At 43.2% G+C, this 22,694-nt stretch overlaps 1 protein-coding gene across 1 annotated transcript in view; it reads right to left on the bottom strand.

Moving 5' to 3' along the window:
- Positions 1 to 22,694, bottom strand: part of LOC109928023 (15-hydroxyprostaglandin dehydrogenase [NAD(+)]-like) — a 67,259-nt gene that overhangs the window by 5,216 nt on the left and 39,349 nt on the right. Inside the window, exons 5-6 of the mRNA XM_048595087.1 lie at positions 9,197 to 9,273; positions 2,549 to 2,712 (exon numbers count right to left, since the gene is read on the bottom strand). Of these exons, the coding sequence (XP_048451044.1) occupies positions 2,549 to 2,712; positions 9,197 to 9,273 (241 nt within the window). The remainder of the gene's footprint in view (positions 1 to 2,548; positions 2,713 to 9,196; positions 9,274 to 22,694) is intronic.

The raw sequence follows: 22,694 nt of genomic DNA, 5'->3' as shown, positions 1-22,694 counted from the left end.
AGGATATCAGTAAAGTGAGTAAGTGGCTAGTGCTGAAGTCACATGTAGGCCTGACCAGATTTCCTTAAAGCACAGAAACCTTTCTGTCTTTATAACCAATCTAACAGGTTTCATAGAAAGAGTTACTGGGTCCACTCTTGGTTTCCAAGTTTGCTACAGAAAAATGTCCAAATTCAATATCACAAGTCACAATAACCTATGGCTGTGGGTTCTCAGCTCCAGAACATAATCATCACCTTCTATACTTGTTCGCACAAGCAGGGAGATGAGGAGAAGTGAAGTCTAGAATCAATAAAAGCTGGATGAAGTGATGGTCTGGTAGGTTTCCATGGAAGAACAGAGTCAATGGGCCAAGTGACCTTTCCCATTTCTACATTTGAAGACTTGAATTTTGGAAAATCACAGTGACTACATTAACATGGCAACAGAAACCTATTTTCTAAATGTTGAAACTATGAAGGGTGAAACTTGTCCCAGAAGCAAAATAGATGCCAGTGAATCAGGTTTATATATGGCCCAGTTTCATTTTCTATCAATTTTAAAAGCAATGTAATTGACTGGCATCTGGAAAAGACTTGTTCATATCCTAGGTCAGAAATCCTTCGACAGTCATCATCAGAGGCGTTTCTGAAACATGAATAGACCATCATTTTTCAGGTGCTTGATGAAATTTCTAGGCTGTTTCTTTTCATAATGAGGGAGATTATTTCAAAAGGGCATCTAGAAAGTGGAACTGGGGGATAGATATTTTTAAATAGTTACATTTAGAAGAGATTTCTGGGAAATAAAACTCCTCTGAAAAATAAAAAGCTAATTGGAAAGTTGGTCTCTCTCTCTCAAAGGGGTTGGAATACAAATGTCATGTTACAGTAATATAAAGTCTTCATTATGTTCAGTGTGGTCATGACGTGTCAGCAAAGATATATTGACTCTGAAGGCTATTCAATGCAGTTTCACTGGATTGATATGAGGGATTAATAGATTAAATTATGAGGGTACGCATTTCTTGCTTGACATAATTAAGGTGCAGTTTCTGAGGTGCACCTACATTAAACCATGTCAGACCTGCTCGCACATTGTTAATTCAATGTAAAAATACATTTTTGTTCTATCATCACTGATAGACCAATTTGCTAAGGTGAGTCACTCATTACAGTTGCATCCAGGTCTAATCTTTTGTTACTTCACAGCTTGACTCTCACTTGAAACAAATGTGTCAAAAATAGTATCATAGAACCAAGCCAAAGGCAATATTACAAAGTCAGCATGAGTGTTAAAGCTTATGGGTGTGGCTTCATGCTTGGTTATGATTGTTTTATTAGAGAGACACAGGTTGCACCAGTTCTCTTCTGGTCAGCCCTCCATGTGTCGATCATTGCTTATCTAGAGCACTGCAGCCTGCCCATCGTTGATTCTCATTCAGCCCAATATTCACGGACTTAGACTCCAGCAATAGATCAACATTAAATTCATATCCTAGTGTTCAAATCCCTCCATGACCTCTTCCTTACTGACCTCTCCAACCACCTGAAGACCACTAAAGTTCTGTTTTCCTCTTTTTCTGGCCTCTCGTGCCTCACAGGGCTTCACCATTGGCAGCCGTGCCCTCGGTGGTATCAGACTTTCTTAAAACACTCCGCCCCTCACTCATCCTTTAAGAGGCTCCTTAAAACAGATGTTGTGAAACTTGAAAGACTTCAGAAAAGATTTTAAAGGATGTTACCAGGGTTGGAGGGTTTGAGCTATAGGGACAGGTTGAATAGGCTGGGGTTATGTTCCCCTGGAGCATTATGGCTGATCTGTATCTCAACCTCATTTAATGAAAACAGAATGTGCTGGAGGAACTCAACTAATCTGGTGGCATCTGTGGAGAGAGAAACAGAGTTCGGGTTTTGGGTCCAGAGTGGCACTTCCTCAGAACTGAAGGGAGTTGGAAAAGTGTCAGAGTGACATAGTGGAAAGAATGGGGAGAAGTAGCAAGTGGAACAGTGGGTGAGGGTGCTCAGATCAAAAGGCAAAGTGGTTGCTAACAGTAATAGAGGAGGAGAGATATAAATGAGAAATGGGGGTATTACTGGTAAGCATTATTTGCAGAGAACAGGTCAGCTCTACGGAGATTTCTGCAGAGAACTACTCCTCCCACAAATCCATTGTCAATTGTTGGAAAAAATCCATCTGGCTCACCAATATCCATTAGGGAAGGAAACTGCTGTCCTTACCTGGTCTGGCTTACATGTGACTGAAGACCCACAGCAATGTGGTTGATTCTTAAATGCCCGCTGGGCAATAAATGATGGCTTAGCCAGTGACACCCTCATCTGTGAATGAATTTTTAGAAAAGTCATACTATCCATGGCTTGTCTGGAGAAAAGAATATTCCATATTTCCACTATCTTGCAGGGGAAGTAAGTGCTGCTTGATTGTTTGGTGAAGAGCATTCTGATAGCAATCAAACACACTCCAATTCCCCCAACTTCGATGCAACTCACTCCCTAGCAGATGTTGCCGGTTTCTTACACTACTTTTCCATTTCCCAAAATGTACTTACTCCAATATCCCATAGTGTTGAACCAACTTGTTGACAGCATCCTTGAATATGTAGTATCTCCCCATCACTTCCTCATGATTCACGGACTTCAGCAGTGGAGTATCCACAAAGGCCGGACAAATTGTGTTGATCCGAACTCCATAGTTCAAAAGCTTCGAGGTTGCCTGGAAGAAAGCCGCATGAGAGTTACTGTTTATGTGATTGTGTGATTCCACTCATGGAATGTTGCTGTTGCTGACTGGGTCCACACTTACTGCCCATCTCCAGTTGCTCCAGAGAAGGTGGTGGAGAGCTGCCTAATGCTTCAGGGAACAACAGCAAAAAGTGGCTGGGCACCTAGCGAGGGTCCCTGGGAATCCCAGGGACAAGTGATGACAGGACCTGAACCCATCCTTCAGAAATTTCATATCCTCCTTCACCCAGTCTAAGTTGCTGAGTCAGTCTCGTTTGGAGATTCTTTCTTTCTGCCGTCACTAGGCCCAACCAGGGAGTGATCCTGGTTCACAGCAATCAACAGAGCAGTATCACAGCCCTAGCTCCTCAGGGCAATGTCTTTGGACAAACCATTTTCATCAACGTCCTTCCCTGATCAACAGTGAGGCTACTTACTACATTAATAGCCCAGGCCATGAAGCAGCACAAAGATCCACACTTATTTTGAAAACATTAAGACTTAACATATTCAGTGAGTTGGGGGATTGCAGAATGAGATAGTGAGTTCGGCACTGGCCATCCTCTGGGGTCAAGGTTCAAATGCGATCCAGTAGACAGAAAGGAAATTCTCTCTGCTAAAAACCCTGTGTGAAATAGGTTCTGTGGTCTTAATCCAAGTCTTGAAGGGGAAAGGTCTCGACTTCAACATGATGCTCCTCAAGACAACAGGACAAGTAATGTGAAGAATGGAAAGAAAAATGGCATGATATACACACAGAGAATGCTGGAGAAATTCAGCAGGACTAGCAGTATCAGAGGACAGAGAAACAGAGTTTCGAGTCAGAACATAAGAACTAGGAGCAGGAGTAGGCCATCTGGCCCCTTGAGCCTGCCCCGCCATTTAATAAGATCATGGCTGATCTTTTTGAGACTCAGCTCCACTTACCTGCCCGCACACCATAACCCTTAATTCCTTTACTGTTCAAAAATTTATCTAGCCTTGCCTTAAACACATTCAGCGAGGTAGCTTCAACCGCTTAACTGGGCAGGGAATTCCACAGATTCACAACACTTTGGGTGAAGAAGTTCCTCCTGACCTCAGTCCTACATCTGCTCCCCTTTATTTTGAGGCTATGCCCCCTAGTCCTAGTTTCACCTGCTAGTGGAAACAACCTCCCTGCCTCCACCTTATCTAAGCCCTTCATTATCTTATATGTTTCTATAAGATCTCCCCTCATTCTTCTGAATTCCAATGAGTATAATCCCAGCCTACTCAGTCTCTCCTCATAATCCATCCCTCTCAACTCTGGAAACAACCGAGTGAATCTCCTCTGCACCCCCTCCAGTGCTAGTATATCCCTTCTCAAGTAAGGAGACCAAAACTGCACACAGAACTCCAGGTGTGGCCTCACCAGGACCCTATACAGCTGCAACACAGCCTCCCTGTTTTTAAACTCCATCCCTTGAGCAATGGCAGACAAAATTCCATTTGCCTTTTTCATTACCTGCTGTACCTGCAATCCTACTTCTAGCGATTCATGCACAAGGACACCCAAGTCCCTCTGCACAGCAGCGTGCTGCAATTTTTTACCATTTAAAACATAGTCCATTTTGCTGTCATTCCTACCAAAATGGATGACCTCACACTTATCAACATTGCACTCCATCTGCCAGACCTTTGCCCATTCACTTAGACTATCTATATCCCTCTGCAGACTTTCAGTGTCTTCTGCACACTTTGCCCTACCACTCACCTTAATGTCATCTGCAAATTTTGACACACCACACTTAGTCCCCAACTCCAAATCACCTATGTAAATTGTAAACAATTGAGGTCCCAACACCGATCCCTGAGGCACACCACTAGCCACTGACCGCCAACCAGAAAAACACCCATTTACCCCTACCCTTTGCTTTCTACTGGTCAACCAATCTTCTATCCATGCCAATACATTACCTGTAATACCCTGCAACCTTATCTTATGTAGCAGTCTTTGGTGTGGCACCTTGTCAAATGCCTTCCGGAAATCCAGATACACCACATCCACAGATTCCCCAAAGTCCACCATGCAAGTAATGTCCTCAAAGAATTCCACCAAATTAGTTAGACATGACCTACCCTTCATGAACCCATGCTGGGTGTTCCCAATGGGAGAATTTATATCCAGATGTCTTTCTATTTCTTCCTTAATGATAGATTCAAGCATTTTCCCCACTACCGAAGTTAAGCTAACTGGTCTATAGTTACCTGCTTTTTGTCTACTTCCGTTTACAAACATTGGCGTCACATTGGCTGTTTTCCAATCTGCGGGAACCACCCCAGAGTCCAGTGAATTTTGGTAAATAATTACTAGTGCATTTGCTATTTCCCCCATCACCTCTTTTAGTACCCTGGGATGCATTTCATCAGGGCCAGGAGACTTGTCTACCTTTAGCCCCTTTAGCTTGCCCAGCACTGCCTCCTTAGTGATAATGATAGTTTCTAGGTCCTCACCTGCTATAACCTTCTTGCCATTAGTTTTCAGCATGTTATTTGTGTCTTCCACTGTGAAGACCGACACAAAATAACTGTTTAATGTCTCGGCTATTTCCTCATTCCCAGTTATTAAATTGGCCTTCTCATCCTCGAAAGGACCAATGTTTACCTTCACCACACTTTTACGATTTCCATATTTATAGAAACTTTTGCTGCCTGTTTTTATATTTTGAGCTAGTTTACTCTCATAATCTATCTTACTTATCTTTATAACATTTTTGTGGCTTTCTGTTGGCCTTTAAAGATTTCCCAGTCTACTAGTTTCCCACTAATCTTTGCTTTTTTGTATGTGTTTTTTTTTAATCTGATACTTTCCTTTATTTCCTTAGACATCCATGGCTGACTATCTCTTTTCCTACAGTTCTTCTTTATCACTGGAATATACTTCTGCTGAGCACTGTGAAAAATCGTTTTGAAAGTCCTCCACTGTTCCTCAATTGACCCACCATAAAGTTTTTGCTCCCATTCTACCTTACCTAACTCCTCCCTCATCCCATCATAGTCTCCTTTGTTTAAGCGCAGGACATAGGTACTGGATTTAACCTTCTCACGCTCCATCTGTATTTTAAATTCGACCATACTGCGATCGCTCCTTCCGAGAGGATCCCTAACTGTGAGATCAGTAATTATTCCTGTCTCATTGCACAGGACTAGATCTAGGATAGCTTGCTCCCTCATAGGTTCCATTACATATTGTTCAAGGAAATTATCGCGGATGCATTCTATGAACCTCTCCTCAAGGCTGCCATGACTGACCTGGTTTGACCAATCGATATGTAGATTAAAATCCCCCATGATAATTGCTGTACCATTTTTACATTCATTAGCTATTTCTATGTTTATTGCCCGCCCCACCACGATGCCATTATTTGGTGGCCTATAGACCACACCTATCAGTGACTTCTTCTCCATGCTATTCCTAGTTTCCACCCAAATGGATTCAACCTTTTGTTCAGTAGAACCTATATCGTCTCTCACTACCGCCCTGATATCATCCTTAAAAATCAGAGCGACACCACCTCCCTTACCTTCCTGTCTGTCCTTCCGAACAGTTTGATACCCCTGGATATTTAACTCCCAGTCATGACCATCCTGCAACCATGTCTCTGTGATGGCCACTAAATCATACTCATTTGCCATGATTTGCACCATCAACTCATCCACCTTGTTCCGTATGCTCTGAGCATTCAGATAAAGTGCCCTTATGCCAGTTTTTGCACCTTCTTTTTGGGTCCTATCACCTCCATTACTACAGCTCTTGAGTCCTCCTTCCCTTTAACCTTTTTCCTAATTTTCAATGGAGTTGAAGCTTCCTCGTCACCTGCTAACCTGCTGCTTTGCCTTCCATTAATTGTTATTCTCCCTGTACGCTCACTCCTCCCTTCCCCCCTACTTACTAGTTTAAAGTCCTATTGACCACCCTATTTACCCTTTTCGCCAGAACACTGGACCCTGCCCTGTTCAGGTGGAGTCCATCCCAGCGGTATAGATCCCTCCTGTCCCAGAACTGATGCCAGTGCCCCATGAGAAGGAAACCCTCTTTCCCACACCACTCTTTTAGCAACGCATCTACTTCCCTGATCCTCGCCTCCCTGTGCCAATTTGCACATGGTTCGGACAGCAATCCAGAGTTTATGACCCTTGAAGGCCTGTTTTTTAATTTTGTTCCTAGCTTTTCATAATCCCGAAACAGGCCTTTTTTCCTAGTCCTGCCTATGTTGTTGGTACCTACGTGGGCCACAACAACTGGATCCTCCCCCTCCCTCTCTAGTATCCTCTCATGCCGGTCAGAGATGTTTCGCACCCTGGCACCGGGCAAGCAACACACCATGTGGGATTCTCTATCCTGCTCGCAAAGGATACTGTCTATCCCCCTGATGATGGAATCCCCTACAACTACAATCTGTGTTTTTGCTTCCCCCTCTTGAATGGCCTCCTGGACCATGGTGCCATGGTCAGTTGACTCATCCTTCCTGCAGCCCTGTTCCTCATCCTCGCAGGGAGCAAGTGCCTCATACCTGTGGGACAATGTCAAGGGCTGCGGCTCCTGTGTTCCTGTCTGCAGGGTTCCTTTACCTGCCTCACTCACAGTCACACACTGCTGTTCCTGCCCGACGATCGAATTAACATTAGTTAATCTACCAGGTGCGACTGCCTCCTGGAAGACAGCATCCAGGTATCTCTCCCTCTCCCGGATATGCCGCAGTGTTTGGTGTTTGGATTCCAGCTCATCAATTTTGAGCCGGAGCTCCTCAAGCAGCCAACACTTGCTGCAGATGTGATCACTGCCGTTCTCAATGGGATCAGCTAGCTCCCACATCATACAGCTACAACACATCACCTGGCCTGCCATCTCTACTTAGTTAATTATTTAAAATTAATTAGTTTTGTTTTTAGTTTCGCAGTGTTCTCTCTTTAAGTGTTCTCTGCATCACTAAGTTTACTCCATTATATACTCAAACAGACTCCAGCTTTGCCTTCAAACCGCTCCCAGAGGATTAGGCGTCTAGGCGACCTCCCCGAAAGATAACAAAGTGATGAGAAAAAAATGCAAATAGCTTACCTGCTCACCACACTTAGTCTTTATTATTAGGTTAGAGGAGGTGGAAGGGTGGGAGACGCTACACGTGTAGTGTCTTGAGTATTAGTTACTTCCCAAATTTATTGGGTGAAAGATAACCGTTACCCAGCCGACCACTCGTGCCCACTCTGGGACTCCTCCTCCGCTGAACAACTGAAGGCCGCAGTCACGCGAGCTAAGACTTTTATAACGGAAGGTATGACTCTTCTTCAGAATGGGAGTCATACTGGACACATTAACATTAAATTCAGGAGGTCTGGCAGTGCCCATGGACAGAGAAACAGAGTTATGTGTCTGGTATTATTCCCATTCTGAGGAACAGTCATACCAGTCTTGAAACATTAACTTTGTTTTGCTCTCCACAGATGTCACAAGATCTGTTCAGTCTCTCCAGTATTCTGTGTGTTTGTTCTAAATTTCCAGGAACCGCAGTATTCTGTTTTTAAATGCTAAATGACACCTGGATGGCTCATCTGGGCTAAATGCTATTGATAAGAATGAAAACAGTTTTGTTCTCCTTACTTGAGAAAGGATGTACCGGCACTGGATGGGGTGCAGAGGAGGTTCACTAGGTTGATTCTGGAGTTGAGAGTGTTGGCTTTTGAAGAGAGATTGAGTAGACTGGGACTATATTCATTGAAATTTACAAGAATGAGGTGGGATTTTATAGAAACTTGTAAAATTATGAAGGGATTTTTTTTTATTCAGTCAAGGGATGTGGGCGCCTCTGGCTCGGCCAGCATTTATTGCCCATCCCTAATTGCCCAGAGGGAAGATAAGAGTGAAGCACATTGCTGTGGGTCTCGAGTCACACATCGGCCAGACCAGGTAAGGATGACAGCTTTCCATCCCTAAAGGACATAAGTGACCCAGATGGGTTAAATAGAAGCAGAGAGATTGTTTCCACTGGCAAGTGAAACTGGAACTAGGGGGCACAGCCTCCAAATAAGGGGGAACAGATTTAGGCCTGACTTGAGGAGGAACTTCTTCACCCAAAGGGTTGTGAATCTGTGGAATTCCTTGCCCACTGAAGCAGTTGAGGCTACCTCATTGAATGTTTTTAAGGCAAAGATAGATAGATTTTTGAACAGTAATGAGTCCACAGAAAGATCAGCCATGATCTTATTGAATGGTGGAGCAGACTTAATGGGCCAGATGGCCTACTCCTGCTCCTATTTCTTATGTTCTTATTACGTTTCACATAGAGGCCTTTGTCAAGCAATTGATTGGATTGTTGTATTCTGCAGCACCAAAACACAGAATGCACAAAGAAATTTACAACACTGGATCCACCTGATTTTTAGTGTCATATGAACAGTGAAGACACAGAAAGGATAACAATGGCAAAGGGAGAAAATCATGACTAAGGAGTACTCACTGCTATAGCCCTGGTGAATCCAACTACACCATGCTTTGTGGCTGTGTACACTGGTCCGTGGGCAGCTGGGAATATACCTAAATGGAAATAGGGAAGAAAGCAGATTTACATTTAACAACAACAACTTGGATTTATATTGCATCTTTTTTGGAGAAAGATGTATCACGGTGCTTCACAGGTGCTTCAGGGAGGCAAAAGCCCAGTGGTATTATTGCTGGACTGCTAATCCAGAAACCAGGAAATGTTCTGGGGACCTGGGTTCAAATTCCACTACAGTGGAATCTGAATTCAACACAAAATCTGGAATTAAGAGGCTAATGATGACCACGAATCCAATATCAATTGTCGGGAATAACCCATCTGACTCACTACTGTCCTTTGGAGAAGGAAATCTGCCATCCTCACCTGGTCTGGCATACAAGTGACTCCAGATCCACAGTAATGTGGTTAACCTTATACATGCCCTCAGGGCAATGAGGAATAGGCAATAAATGATGGCCTGGCTTGTGACACCCACATCCCATGAATGAATTTTTGAAAAATTACCAAACACAATTCAACTTCAAGCGTCATAAGGAGACATTGGGACCAAAAGTGGTTGGTTTTGATGAGTCTCCTAAAGGAGGAAGAGGAGTGGAGAGACGGTGAGGTTTGGAGGAGGAATTGCAGGGTCAAGGGCCTAGACAGCTGAAAGCATGTCATAGTGGATCAATGAAAATCTGGGATAAAGGCCATGATTAGAGAAACACTGATATTTCCAAGCTGTAGAGCTGAAGGAAGTCAGATAGAGGGAAAGTGAGACCTTGGAAGGATTTCAAAACCAGAAGTGTGAACATCAAATACAACCTACACAATTCTGGCACCATTCAAAATATAATTCCATTCCTGTGTGTGCATGTGCTATCTTGCACCTGTACACACCTTCTCTGTTATAAATTGGAGCTGTTTTAATTGGTGCAGTGGGGATTTGATCGAAATGCTTAAGGTTATGAAGGAATGGGCCAAGGTCTATAACGTAGTGACAGTGATATAACATTAAACGTCAAGGATTCAAGACTGCGAGAAACAAACTTGTTCAGAAAGATGAAGAAAGTTGCCTGGAGGCAACAAAAGCAGAAATTGCTGGAAAAGCTCAGCATGTCTGGCAGCATCTGTGGAGAGAAATCAGAGTTAATGTTTTGGGTCAAGTGATCCTTCCTCAGAAGTTACTGGAAGGACAAGTTAGCGAATGGTTTAAGAATTGTGAAATGAAGTGATACAGTGGTCTAGGTCCGAAACATCAGCTTTCCTGCTCCTCTGATGCTGCTTGGCCTGCTGTGTTCATCCAGCTCTACACCTTGTTATCTCAGATTCTCCAGCATCTGCAGTTCCTACTATCTCTGATACAGTCACAAGTTGGCCACAATGGATCAGTGTTGCTCTTTTGAGGGATAAAAAGACTAGTTGGGCCAAATGGCTTATTTTCAAGTTGGCATCTCGATGTTATTCAATGAAGAATTCCCACATGTGCCATAAGTAATGAAAACTGTAAAAGTAATGTTTAGTGCACAACACCACCAGAAGTCAGAGCGCAGAAGTACAGAGTCACAATTTCACTCAAGTTATTCCCATTATGAATGTGCAGAGGAGCATAAGAAATAGGACCAGGAGTAGGCTTTTCAGCTCTTTAAGTCCGCTCAGTTTTCAATATGGTCACAGAGGATCTTAGAGTCATAGAATCATATAGTCATACATCACAGAAACGGACCCTTCAGTTCAACCAGTCCATGCCGACCGTAATCCCAAACTAAACTAGTCGCACCTGCCTGCACTTGGTCCATATCCTTCCAAATATTTCTTATTCATGTGCTTGTCCAAACGTCTTTTAAACATTGTAACTGTACCGGCATCCACCACTTCCTCTGGCAGTTCATTCAACTGTCTGTGAAAACTGTTGCCCCTCATGTCTTTTTCTAAATCTTTCTCCTCTCACCTTAAAAATATGCCCACTATTCTTGAAATCCCCAACCCTAGGGAAAAGCACTTGCCATTCACCTTATTGATACCCCTCATGATTTTATAAACCTCTGTAAGGTCACCCCTCAACTTCCTACACTCCAATGGGAAAAGGTCCCAGCCTATCCGACCTCTCCTTAAAACTCAAACCCTCCATTCCAGCAACATCCTGGTAAATATTTTCTGAACTCTCTCTAGCTTAATAATATCCTTCCTATAGAAGTGTGACCAGAACTGGACACAGTACTCTAGAGGAGGCCTCACCAAATCCTGTACGACTCCAACATGACATCCCAACTCTTATACTCAAAGGTCTGAGCAATGAAGGCAAGTGTGCTAAACACCTTCTTATAACCACCCTTCAACTTTGACTTCAACTCCATTTTCCGGCATCATCCCCATATCCCTTGGCTTTCTCTCTTTTTGTCAGTCTATTGTCTAGTGGGATGAGAGTTTGCACTGTGGTGATGAACTGTGTTAGGCATAGTTTAGGGTGCCTCAGGAATCCCACTCTGGCCTGGTAGACTCAGCCTCACTTGCCATAGAGCAGGGCAGTGAGCTGTGAAGGAGCAGGATTTTTGCAGATCTCTTTAGTCTCAGTCAGTTGAATAATCAATGTCTATGAGACCATAAGACACAACAGCAGAAGACATTCAGCCCATCTAGTCTGCTACACTATTCAAGGACATCATGGCTAATTTGATAATCCTCAGCCCCACTTTCCTGCTTTTCCTTATAGCTCTTGATTCCCTAAATAATTGGAAATCTGTGTTGAATGTACTTAATGATCCAGCCACAACAGCCATCTGTGGTGAAGAATTCCAGAGTCATTAGCCTTTGAGAAGAAATTCCTCCTCATCTTTGTCTTAAATAGGTGGCTATTTACCACGAGATTTCTGGTCCTAGACTCACGCACAAGGAAAAAATACCTCCCACATCTGTCAAATTCCCATGAATTTTGTATGTTGCAATTAGGTTGCCTTTCATTCTTCTAAATTCTCAATCACACTCAACCTCTCCTCATAAGACCAATCTCTCCATACTTGGATCAAATTCATAGAATCCCTACAGTGTGGAAACAGGCCATTCAGCCCAACAAGTCCACACCGCCCCTTCAAAGAGCATCCCACCCAGACCCATTCCCCTGCATTTCCCATGTCTAACCTAAACATCCCTGGACACTATGGGCAATCCACCTACCTGCGCATCTTTGGACTGTGTGAGGAAACCAGAGCAACCAGAGGAAACCCACACAGACACGGAAAGAATGTGCAACCTCCACACAGAGAGTCACCCAAGGATGGAATTGAAGCCCAGTCCCTGGCACTGTGAGGCAGCAGTGCTAACCACTGAGCCACCGTGCTCAGAAATTGTTGAACTTCTTCTAATGTTACGAAGTTGTATAGAATACTCATGAATTGAAAAACAGTGCATGGTCCCTTTAAGATATTGTGCTTTGTTTGTGCTCGGAAGTTTGCAAGCATTGTACAGAGAGTGCCTGAATGGAAACATTCTGTATCGAACAGCCAAGCAGCATTTTTACCAAGCCAACAAATCTTTTCAAATTTAGCAAATGAATTTAAACCAAGCCCTTAGATACTAACAACATATTAAATTTAAATCTGATGGTGTTGAACCAATCCTACGTAAGAAATATTGTTATGTAATCATGGGCATAAAGAGGAGGGCATTTGGAAAATCAGAGAGAGCCAATTGCCAACTGCCAAGAGACAACACCTTTTAGCTGTCAGAGAAAGCATTTCTAGCTAAAAGTCCTCACAGGAGCAATTACAGAGAAAAACATCTCTGACAGCAGAATCAGTGGAAGAAAGACATTTATGATGTGAGATTGACAGGAGAAAGGCTGGAGAAGGCAGAGTGTTTCGGAAGACAGTCTGTGCGAACTTGGAGAGACTAAGTTTTAACTTATCATTGACTTATTTATTGGGTTTATATAAGTAGGACTTGTGTTTATTTGAATAACATTCAGGTGCAATTTAGACCAGTTAGGGAGTAGTTAGTACTTAGGTGGGAATTGTTCGGTTTGTGAGTAATTCTGTAGAATTGTTCATTGTTAGAGTTAAATAAATAAATGAATTGTTTCTTGTTATTTACAAAGGAGATCAGGAATTTTCTTTCTTTTAACCAATCTTTTAACAGGTTACAAGGGGCAAGGTGAGCTTCTCTGGGTGTTTCAGGGGTAATTATTAGAAGGGAACTTCTACTCCCATCAGAACAGATAGGGGCTTGTGTTTTCATTTAAATATCAGAGGAGTTCAGCATTCCCCCTCCATAACACTAGACTGCTTCCAGTGCTCGGTGTCTTTCATTGAATAAGGGATCCAAAACTATGCACAGTATTCCAACTGTGATCTGACTAATGCATCACATTGTTTTAGTAAGACCTCCTTACTTCTATACCCCATTTCGTCTGAAATGAACGCCATTTGCCTTCACTATGACCTGCTTGACTTGGATGATAGTTTTTTGTGATTTATGCACATGGACTTCCAAATCCCTCCTTGCTACAGCTTTCCCCAGTCCTCCCCCATTTATATAATGTTCAGCTTCTTGATTCTCCCTGCTAATGTACATAATCTTTTACTTCCACATCCAATGCAATGTCCTAACAGATAGCTTCTAGGCTATCAGCAACTGTCACCCACTTGTAAGTGTCCACCAACTCTCGATCCAGTTTGTTGGAGTCATTGCAATGGGGAATGGACACCCAGGAGGTCATGAGTCAGTAGATCTCTTGGATAGATATTTAGATACAATCTCTATGTTGATCATATTCAATCGTTGAACACCCATAGCACTCTGGGCTAGAGAATTCCAAATATCCATAACACTGTGAATGAAGACATTTCTTCTGGTTTTAGTCCTCAATGACCAACCCCTACCAATCAAAACATTTCTCCAGGTGCACACATGTCGAACTCTTAAGAATTTTACACAGTTCGATGGGATCACTTCTCAAACTTCTCCACTTTCTAGAGAATTTAGAGGCAGACAACTGGATTTGTAAAAGTGAACAGAATTTCTATCAGAGGCATTCAATGGGTACCTGGAAACAAGGGAGCAAATTTCATTTGCAAGTGCACAAATACAAATCGAAGAGAGCAGCTATGAGATGGTTATAAGAAATGTGAGGCCTGTATAAAGACCGAAAGAGGATACCAGCGAGAATGTTCTGGTCAACATTTATCCCTCTAACAACTCCTGTCAAGATGATTATTTGGGGATCTATGCTGCTGCGTTTGGGATCTTGCTGTGCACAATTGGGCTACTCAGATTGTCCATGTAACTTTCAGCAAGAAAATGACAAACGAGAGACACACACATTTCTTTTACTGAGGATTAATGAATCTCCTGTCATATTACTTCCTTGTTAACAAATGATATTTTAAAGAAAGGTTATCCCAGCATGTTATTAGAATGTCCCCAAGTGCTTCATTACTAGAGAACTAGCTCTGAAATGTAGGAACTTTAGGCAGCACATTTTTCAAGAGACGGACATTTCTTTTGATTTGAGTTTGCTGTGTGTGAATCCTCTCCCCCTCATCTCTGTGAAAGATGCTTTTATCAGTCCAGCTCTGCACCGACTGGGAACTTCTTATTCAGGATTTGCAGCTTACCCTTTTGGCCATGGAGTCTTCCCATCAAGCCACTGGCTCCGTCTCTCCCTCTGCCCAGGACCAAACTCTCACCAAGTGTGGTATCCGACTACTAGCAGATGCTGCAACTAATGTGGACCCTGGAAGATCATACCAACAGCAATGAGATAACCAGCCAGCTAACCTGTCATTTTGCCATTGTTAGGCTGAGGAAAGAAAACCATTCTCTGGAAGACCTGGACAGCCTGCGTTTCTCTTCACATTAGTGCGGTGGAATCTTTTACATCCAACGGAGTGAGATGGAAGAACTTTGGTCTAAACTTTTATCCAATAGATGGCACCTCTGACATTCTCAGTGCACTGGTGTGTCATCTTGGATTATGTGTTCAGTTCCTGTTGTTGGGGCTTCCGTCTGTTGCATTTGATTCACTGTAGCCTACGGAAGGTTTTTGTTTTTAAGACGTACACAATGAGTGGAGGTTAATGGAGTATGCATTCTTCAAGATGAAATCTGAAACTTGCACATTCCCATGGAACTAAACATCAGGGCACTTCAATGTCAGTTACAGCTGCCGAAAATGTTGTCCAGCTGACACTTTGGTGGTGAGATGTATATTCGGAGAGTGAGCAATTGTACTGGGTGCAACTTTGATATTCTGCCCATTTTTTATGCTATTGAACATCATGAATCCCATCATGCTCCATCTAGGCAATTTGTGATCATGCATTTCCCAAAAATTCATAACAGCTGCAACGCTAGCATCTATCCAGCAATGTGGAAAGCTGCTCAGGTGTGTCCTGTCCACAAAAACGCAGGAGGTATCCAACCTGGTCAATTATCATCCTGTCATTTCACTTTTGGTCAGCAACAAAGTAATGGAAGAGGTCGTTGACAGAGCAACCAAGTAACATTTGCTCAGCATAAAAACCTGCTCACCAACCCTCAGTTTGGTCAGGGCCACTCAGCTCCTGGTCTCATTACTGCCTTGGTCCAAATGTGTGCAAGAGCTGAACTCCAGAAGGGTGGTGAGAATGACTGCCTCTCACATTTAGGCAGCAATTGACCGCATACGGTACCAAGGGACCGAGCGAAATTATAGTCAATGGGAATTGTGGTGGGAAAGGGAATTTCTGTAGTGTTCAACCAATCCCAAAAGAAAATGGCTGTGTCTGTTAGAAGTCAATCATCTTAGTCTCAGGACATCTCTGCAGGAGTTCCTCAGGGTTATGTCCCAGGCCCTCCCTCTATCATAAGGCATCAAGGGTTTGTTTTGATTAAATTTGATTTGATTTGATTTATTGTGGTCACGTGTACCCAAGTACAATGAAAAGTTTTGTTTTGCAATTAATACAAGCAAGTCAAAGCAAACAAAGACATACTGATCATAGGGTGCTTAGACAGGGCAGGGCATACAAGGCTGCAGCTGCACAGGAGGTGCCCAATGCAAAATCAACACTAGCAAGATCAACATTATTTGATTATTTGAAGTTTGAAAGCTTATGGGAAGAAAGCAGGAATGTGGCTTTGAGATAGAGGATCAGTCATGATTATATTGAATGATGGAGCAGGCTCAAAGGGCTGAATGATCTACTCTTGATACTAGTTTTTATGTTTCCATAGACAGTCAGAAGTGGGGACATTTGCTGATGTTGCACAATATTCAGCATAATTCATGATTTCACTGACACTTAAACTATTCATGTCCAAATGCAGGAAGACTTGGACAATGTCCAGGTTGACAAGTGGCAAGTAACTTTTGTACCACACAGGTGACAGGCAGTGACCATCTCTAACAAGGAAGAATCTAACCATCACTTCTTGACGTTCAATGGCTTTACTATTCCACATTATCAACATTCTGGGGATTACCATTGATCAGAAACTCAATTGGAGCAGCAATATAAATTCTACGGCTATGAGAGCTAGTCCGAGGCTCAGAATTCTGTGGTGAGGAACTCACCTCCTAACTCCCTAAAGCCTGCAAACCATTACAAGGCACAAGAATACTCTCTAGTTACCTGGATAAATGCAGCTCCTACAGCACTCAAGAAGCTTGACACCATCCAGGACAAAGTTGTCTGCTCTTTAGACACTGCACCCACAAACATTCACTCCCTCCATCTCTGACACAGTGACTTCAGCATAGACCATCTACAAGAAGCATTGCAGTACCTCACTCTGACATCACTGTTCAAATCTGGGACCTCTACCACCTTGAAGGACAAGGATATACGATGCATACAAACACCACTACATGCACACAGTCAGCCAAGTCGCACATCATCCTGACATGGAAATGTACTGCCACTCCTTCATGGTCACTGGGTCAACATCTATGCACTCCTTTCCTAACAGCATTGTGAGCCTACCTACACTGCAAAGACTGTAGCGATTCACAATGGCGCGTCAACACTATCTTCTCTAGGGCAATCAGGGACTGAGCAAATAATTACTGGCAATGCCCACATTCTGTAAATGAATAAATAAAAAACACACATTCAAAATCTTTCATTCCACTCAGAGGTAGCAAAGGAGACGTCGTAGTGGCTGCCTCACATATAAATTAGTTTTTCCGAATTCTAATCAGGCAGACTTTTTTTTGGACCAATGATAGGTTTTGTGGCAATACAATAAGGAACACAAAAACATAGGAACAAGAAGGAGCAGCACGGTTGCCTCACAGCACCAGGGACCTGGGTTCAGTTCCATCCTTGGTTGACTGCCTGCGTGATGTTTGCACATTCTCCCCGGGTGCTCCAGTTTCCTCCCACAGTCCGAAGCTGCGCAGGTTAGGTGGATTGGCCATGCTAAAATTGCCCCATAGTGTGCAGGGATGTACAGGCTAGATGAGTTAGCAATGGAAAATGCAGGTTTATGGGGATAGGGTAGTGAGGTGGGTCTGGGTGGGATGCTCTTTGGAGGGTTGGTGTGGATTCGACAGGCCAAATGGGCTGCTTCTGCACTGGAGGGAATCTATGATTCTAAGTCCACCGTTTAGTCCCTCAAATTCAATGAGATCATTGAAGGGGTGACACGGTGGCTCAGTGGTTAGCACAGCCACCTCATACTGCCAGGGACGTGGGTTCGATTCCACTCTCAGGCAACTGTCTGTGTGGAGTTTGCACGTCTCCTCGTGTCTGCATGGGTTTCCTCCCACAGTCCAAAGATGTGCAGGCTCAGTAGACTGGCTATGCTAAATTGTCTCATAGTGTGCAGGGATGTTTAGATTCAGTGGGTTATGTGGGATGGGTCTGTGTGGGATGCTCTGATGGTCAGTGTGGACTTGTTAGGCTAAAGGGCCAATTTCCACACTGTAGGGATTCTATGATCATGTCTGATCTGTATTATAACTCCAACCACTTACTTTGGCATAACATCTTCCAGCAAAATAAGATTAAAATGTGAGATTAATTGTTGAGACATCCACTGCTCCCTCTGATTCCCATGCATAACAAGAGTCTATCTGGCTTTGAATTAAAAATATTCAATGACTCTACCTCCCACAACGTGTAGAGATCAAAAGTCATACTAGCCTCAGAGAGAAAAAAGCACTCCGGATCTCTGCCCTAACAGGGCACCACCCAAATTTTTGAACAGTGTTGTCTAAGTCTGGCCTCTTCTTTCAACATTCTTGTCAAAACCTTCCCAGTCTTATATTTCATTTTATTCGTTGCTGGGATATGGGCATCTCTGGATGGGCCAGTATTTATTGCCCCAATTCCCTTGTGGTGATTTAAAGAGTCAACCACATTGCTTTGGATTTGGTGTCACGTGTAGGCTAGACCAGGTAAGGATGACTGTTTCTTTCTCTAAAGGACGTTAGTGAACCAGATGGGTTTTTAATGACCATTGTAAGTGGTTACCTGGTTGCCATTAGACCAGCTCTTTAATCAAGGTTCCAAGTGAATTCAAATTTCACTATCTTCCATGGTGGGATTCAAACCCATGCACCCAGAATATTTGTTAGGGGTTCTGCATTGCTTTTGAAGTGCATTACATCACTGTCTCCTCCTCAATCAACTGTACTTCAATCATTCTCCTAGCCTCAATGAAAACAAGTCTAATCTGTCTAATCTATGGCCACAAGACAGCCCACATCATTCTAGAGAACAAAAGCAGGAATTGCTGGAGAAACTCAGCATCTTTGGGATGAAAGCAGAGTTAACCGCTTCAGTCTGGTGACTGGATCCAGGGTGCACTAGCTAGATGGATAGAGAACTGGCTGGGCAACAGGAGACAGAGAGTTGTAGTGGAAGGGAGTTTCTCAAAATGGAGAACTGTGACCAGTGGTGTTCCACAGGGATCCGTGTTGGGACCACTGTTATTAGTGATATACATAAATGATCTGGAGGAAGGTATAGATGGTCTGATTAGCAAGTTTGCAGATGACACTAAGATTGGTGCAGTAGCAGATAGTGAGGGGGTCTGTCGGAGAATGCAGCGGAATATAGATAGATTGGAGAGTTGGGCGGAGAAATGGCAGATGGAGTTCAATCCAGGCAAGTGTGAGGTGATGCATTTTGGAAGATCCAATTCAAGAGCGAACTATACGGTAAATTGAAAAGCCCTGGGGAAAAGTGATGCACAGAGAGATCTGGGTGTTCAGGTCCATTGTACCCTGAAGATGGCAACACAGGTTGATAGAATGGTCAAGAAGGCATACGGCATGCTTTCATTCATCGGACGGGGTATTGAGTACAAGAGTTGGCAGGTCATGTTGCAGTTGTATAGGACTTTGGTTCGACCACATTTGGAATACTGCGTACAGTTCTGGTCGCCACATTACCAAAAGGATGTGGATGCTTTGGAGAGGGTGCAGAGGAGGTTCACCAGGATGTTGGCTGGTATGGATGGCGCTAGCTATGAAGAGAGGTTGAGTAGATTAGGATTATTTACATTAAAAAGACAGAGGTTGACCGGGGACCTGATTGAGGTCTACAAAATCATGAGAGGTATAGACAGGGTGGATAGCAAGAAGCTTTTTCCCAGAGTGGGGGACTCAATTACTAGGGGTCACGATTTCAAGGTGAGAGGGGAAAAGTTTAAGGGAGATATGCGTGGAAAGTTCTTTACGCAGAGGGTGGTGGGTGCCTGGGACGCGTGCCAGCGGAGGTGGTAGAGGCAGGCACGATAGCGTCATTTAAGATGTACCTAGACAGATACATGAATGGACAGGGAACAGAGGGATACAGATTCTTGGAAAATAGGCAATAGGTTTAGATAGAGGATCTGGATCGGCACAGGCTTGGAGGGCCGAAGGGCCTGTTCCTGTGCTGTAATTTTCTTTGTTCTCTGACTCTTAATCAGGATTGGTTTTGGCAAAAATTTTGTCAAATACTTGGAGAGAAAACAAAAGTTGTTGCAGGGTGGTTGTTGGTTTGTGGATTACCCTGTTACCTCGGGGTCCGAGTAGTCTTGTGGTCATCTCTGAAATGTTTCTGATGTACGGTAAGGTGACTGCGATGGCTGGCCATGTTGTGTCTTCCTGTTGTGCTTTTTGGGCATCCATTCCTTTTAAAAACTCTGTATAAGTGCTCCTGTTCTGCCTTGTGCAATTCTAGATTGCTGCAGTGAGTTATGGCCTGTGGAGAACACCTTCTTTAATGTGTTCTGATGAAGATTCACCAGGCTTGAAACATTAACCCTGCTTTCTTCCTACGGATGCTTCCAGAATTGCTGAGTTTCTCCAGCAATTTCTGTTTTTGTTTCAGATTGCCAATATCTGCTGTTCTTTGTTTTATAGCAATCTGGTAAATCCCCTCCGAGCTGCCTCTAATGCTTTTACATCCTAGTCTAAATAGGAGACAAAGGACCATTTACACCGCAGTTTGGCAGATGGGTGGGTACATGATCGAGCTTTGTGTGCATGGCAAAAGTCCTCTTAGTACAAGGATTGGATTCAATATCAGCATCCTTTGTGCTGCAAGCGTATGTTGTTTGGATTATTCAAATATTTATGTCAAAGTTTAATGCGACATAATAGCCAGCTGATTGTAAGAGAAATTCTATCTCCGATGCATTTTGCAGAGTGCCATTCTCTCTGTGTTATTCTGAATGAGCCCACAATTAACAGGCTTCCACATTACGGGTATGCAATGAAAGTGAAGGCGCGTCACATTTTCAAAGAAGAAAAGCTATGGGTTATGCAAAACTGCAGCTAAATAACACTGTTGAAAGCATAGGATTGACTCAGATAGACACAGCCAACAAGCATAAGATGACTGGTAAAGCAAAGTCTAAAACTCTGAACAATACACGTCACTGGTTTAACAACACTCATCAGGGATGGTAGCATGGTGTAATCGTTACAGCACTTCACTAGGAAATCGGGGTTTGTAAATTTTCATCAAAAACAGAAATTGCGAGAGAAACCCAGCACGTCCGGCAGTGTCTGTGGTGGGAAAGCAGAGTTAACATTTCAGGTCCAGTCACCTTTCTTCAGAACTGCAAATTTTTAATTTCTTCAAGGCAGATAAAATCACAATATTGGACAGGGAGGGCAGGAGTCATTAATCTGTGTGACATGATGTAGTGTAGGCAACAGAACTTTAGATAAGTTGATACAGATGAAGGATGGATAACATGGGATTGCATTGGAATCTTAAGATTTCAACAATACAAAAGCATTGATGATGGCTTCAATAACAGCTGGACTTAGATAGCAATGGAGGCAGGTCTTAGAATTCCTAAGTGTGGAAACAGGCCACACTGTATTGGCCCATCAAGTGCACACTAACCCTCTGAAGAGCATCCCACCCAGACCCACCCCCTACCCTACATACCATGGACAATTTAACATAGCCAATCCACCTAACCTGTACATCTTTGGATTGTGGGAGGACACCAGAGCACCCAGAGGAAACCCACGCAGACACGGGGAGAACGTGCAAATTCCACACAGACAGTCGCCCGAGGCTGGAACTGAACCCGGGTCCCTGGTGCACTGAGCCACTGTGCCACCCCACATTCACTTCACTGCCTGTGTTGTCAGATGGTTGGGAATGTATGTAATGGTTCTGAAAGAAAATATGTTGAAGTTGTATTAGCTTCATCCAACTTGGTCATGTGTCACCAGTTCATGGATGGAGAAATTGTGGTGCATGAGATCTCAATGGAGACAGAAATGTCATACCTGCTCCAGATATCTGTAATTATATCTAACTGGATAATGCTAGTCGTACCTGTTGCTATGCCTTGTTATAGAACAAAATTTATCGCTATGGCTTTCCAGCTTTCCAGCAGTCTATCCTCTACCACTGATAATTAGACTAGACCTTAAGACTCAGCATAGAGAGGAGAATTGCCTTTGGAGGCCAGTGCACAAAGCAAGAGGTGAGGTGCATCATCTGGAAAATGTTACTTTTAATTTGATAGGTGTCTGTTCCCTTCTGTAAGATTCTGTTAATCGTCTATTTGCATTTTTATTACAGTATCCCCTTCTGAGACTGTAAAATTTATTTTGTACATTTAAAGTTAAAAAGTGTAGAAATAATAATTGTTTTTAGAGATCAGTGGGGCACTGCAGGAGCTGGGATGCATCAGCACCTGAGATAATGTTATTTTGGTTTGATTTTGGTAAGTTTCCATTCTGGTTTTACAAGTTTCTGTTGAGTATAAATTTTGTTTCTTTTCAAGGTGCCCCACCAGGCACTGCTGGAACTTCTTTCAAAAGCATACGGCAGAGGATTGGTAGCAATGAACTACTCTCACCACCACTACTGCCCAAAACTCAATACAATATGAATAAATTGGTTCAAAGATAGTAGGAACTGCTGATGCTGGAGAATCTGAGATAACAAGGTGTAGGGCTGGATGAACACAGCAGGCCAAGCAGCATCAGAGGAGCAGGAAAGCTGACGTTTCGGGTCTGGACCCTTCTTCAGAA

The sequence above is a fragment of the Rhincodon typus genome, chromosome 3 (genome assembly GCF_021869965.1).
Source record: "Rhincodon typus isolate 14 chromosome 3, sRhiTyp1.1, whole genome shotgun sequence".
Classification (NCBI taxonomy): Eukaryota; Metazoa; Chordata; class Chondrichthyes; order Orectolobiformes; family Rhincodontidae; genus Rhincodon; species Rhincodon typus.
This window is presented reverse-complemented; position numbering and strand designations above follow the sequence as displayed.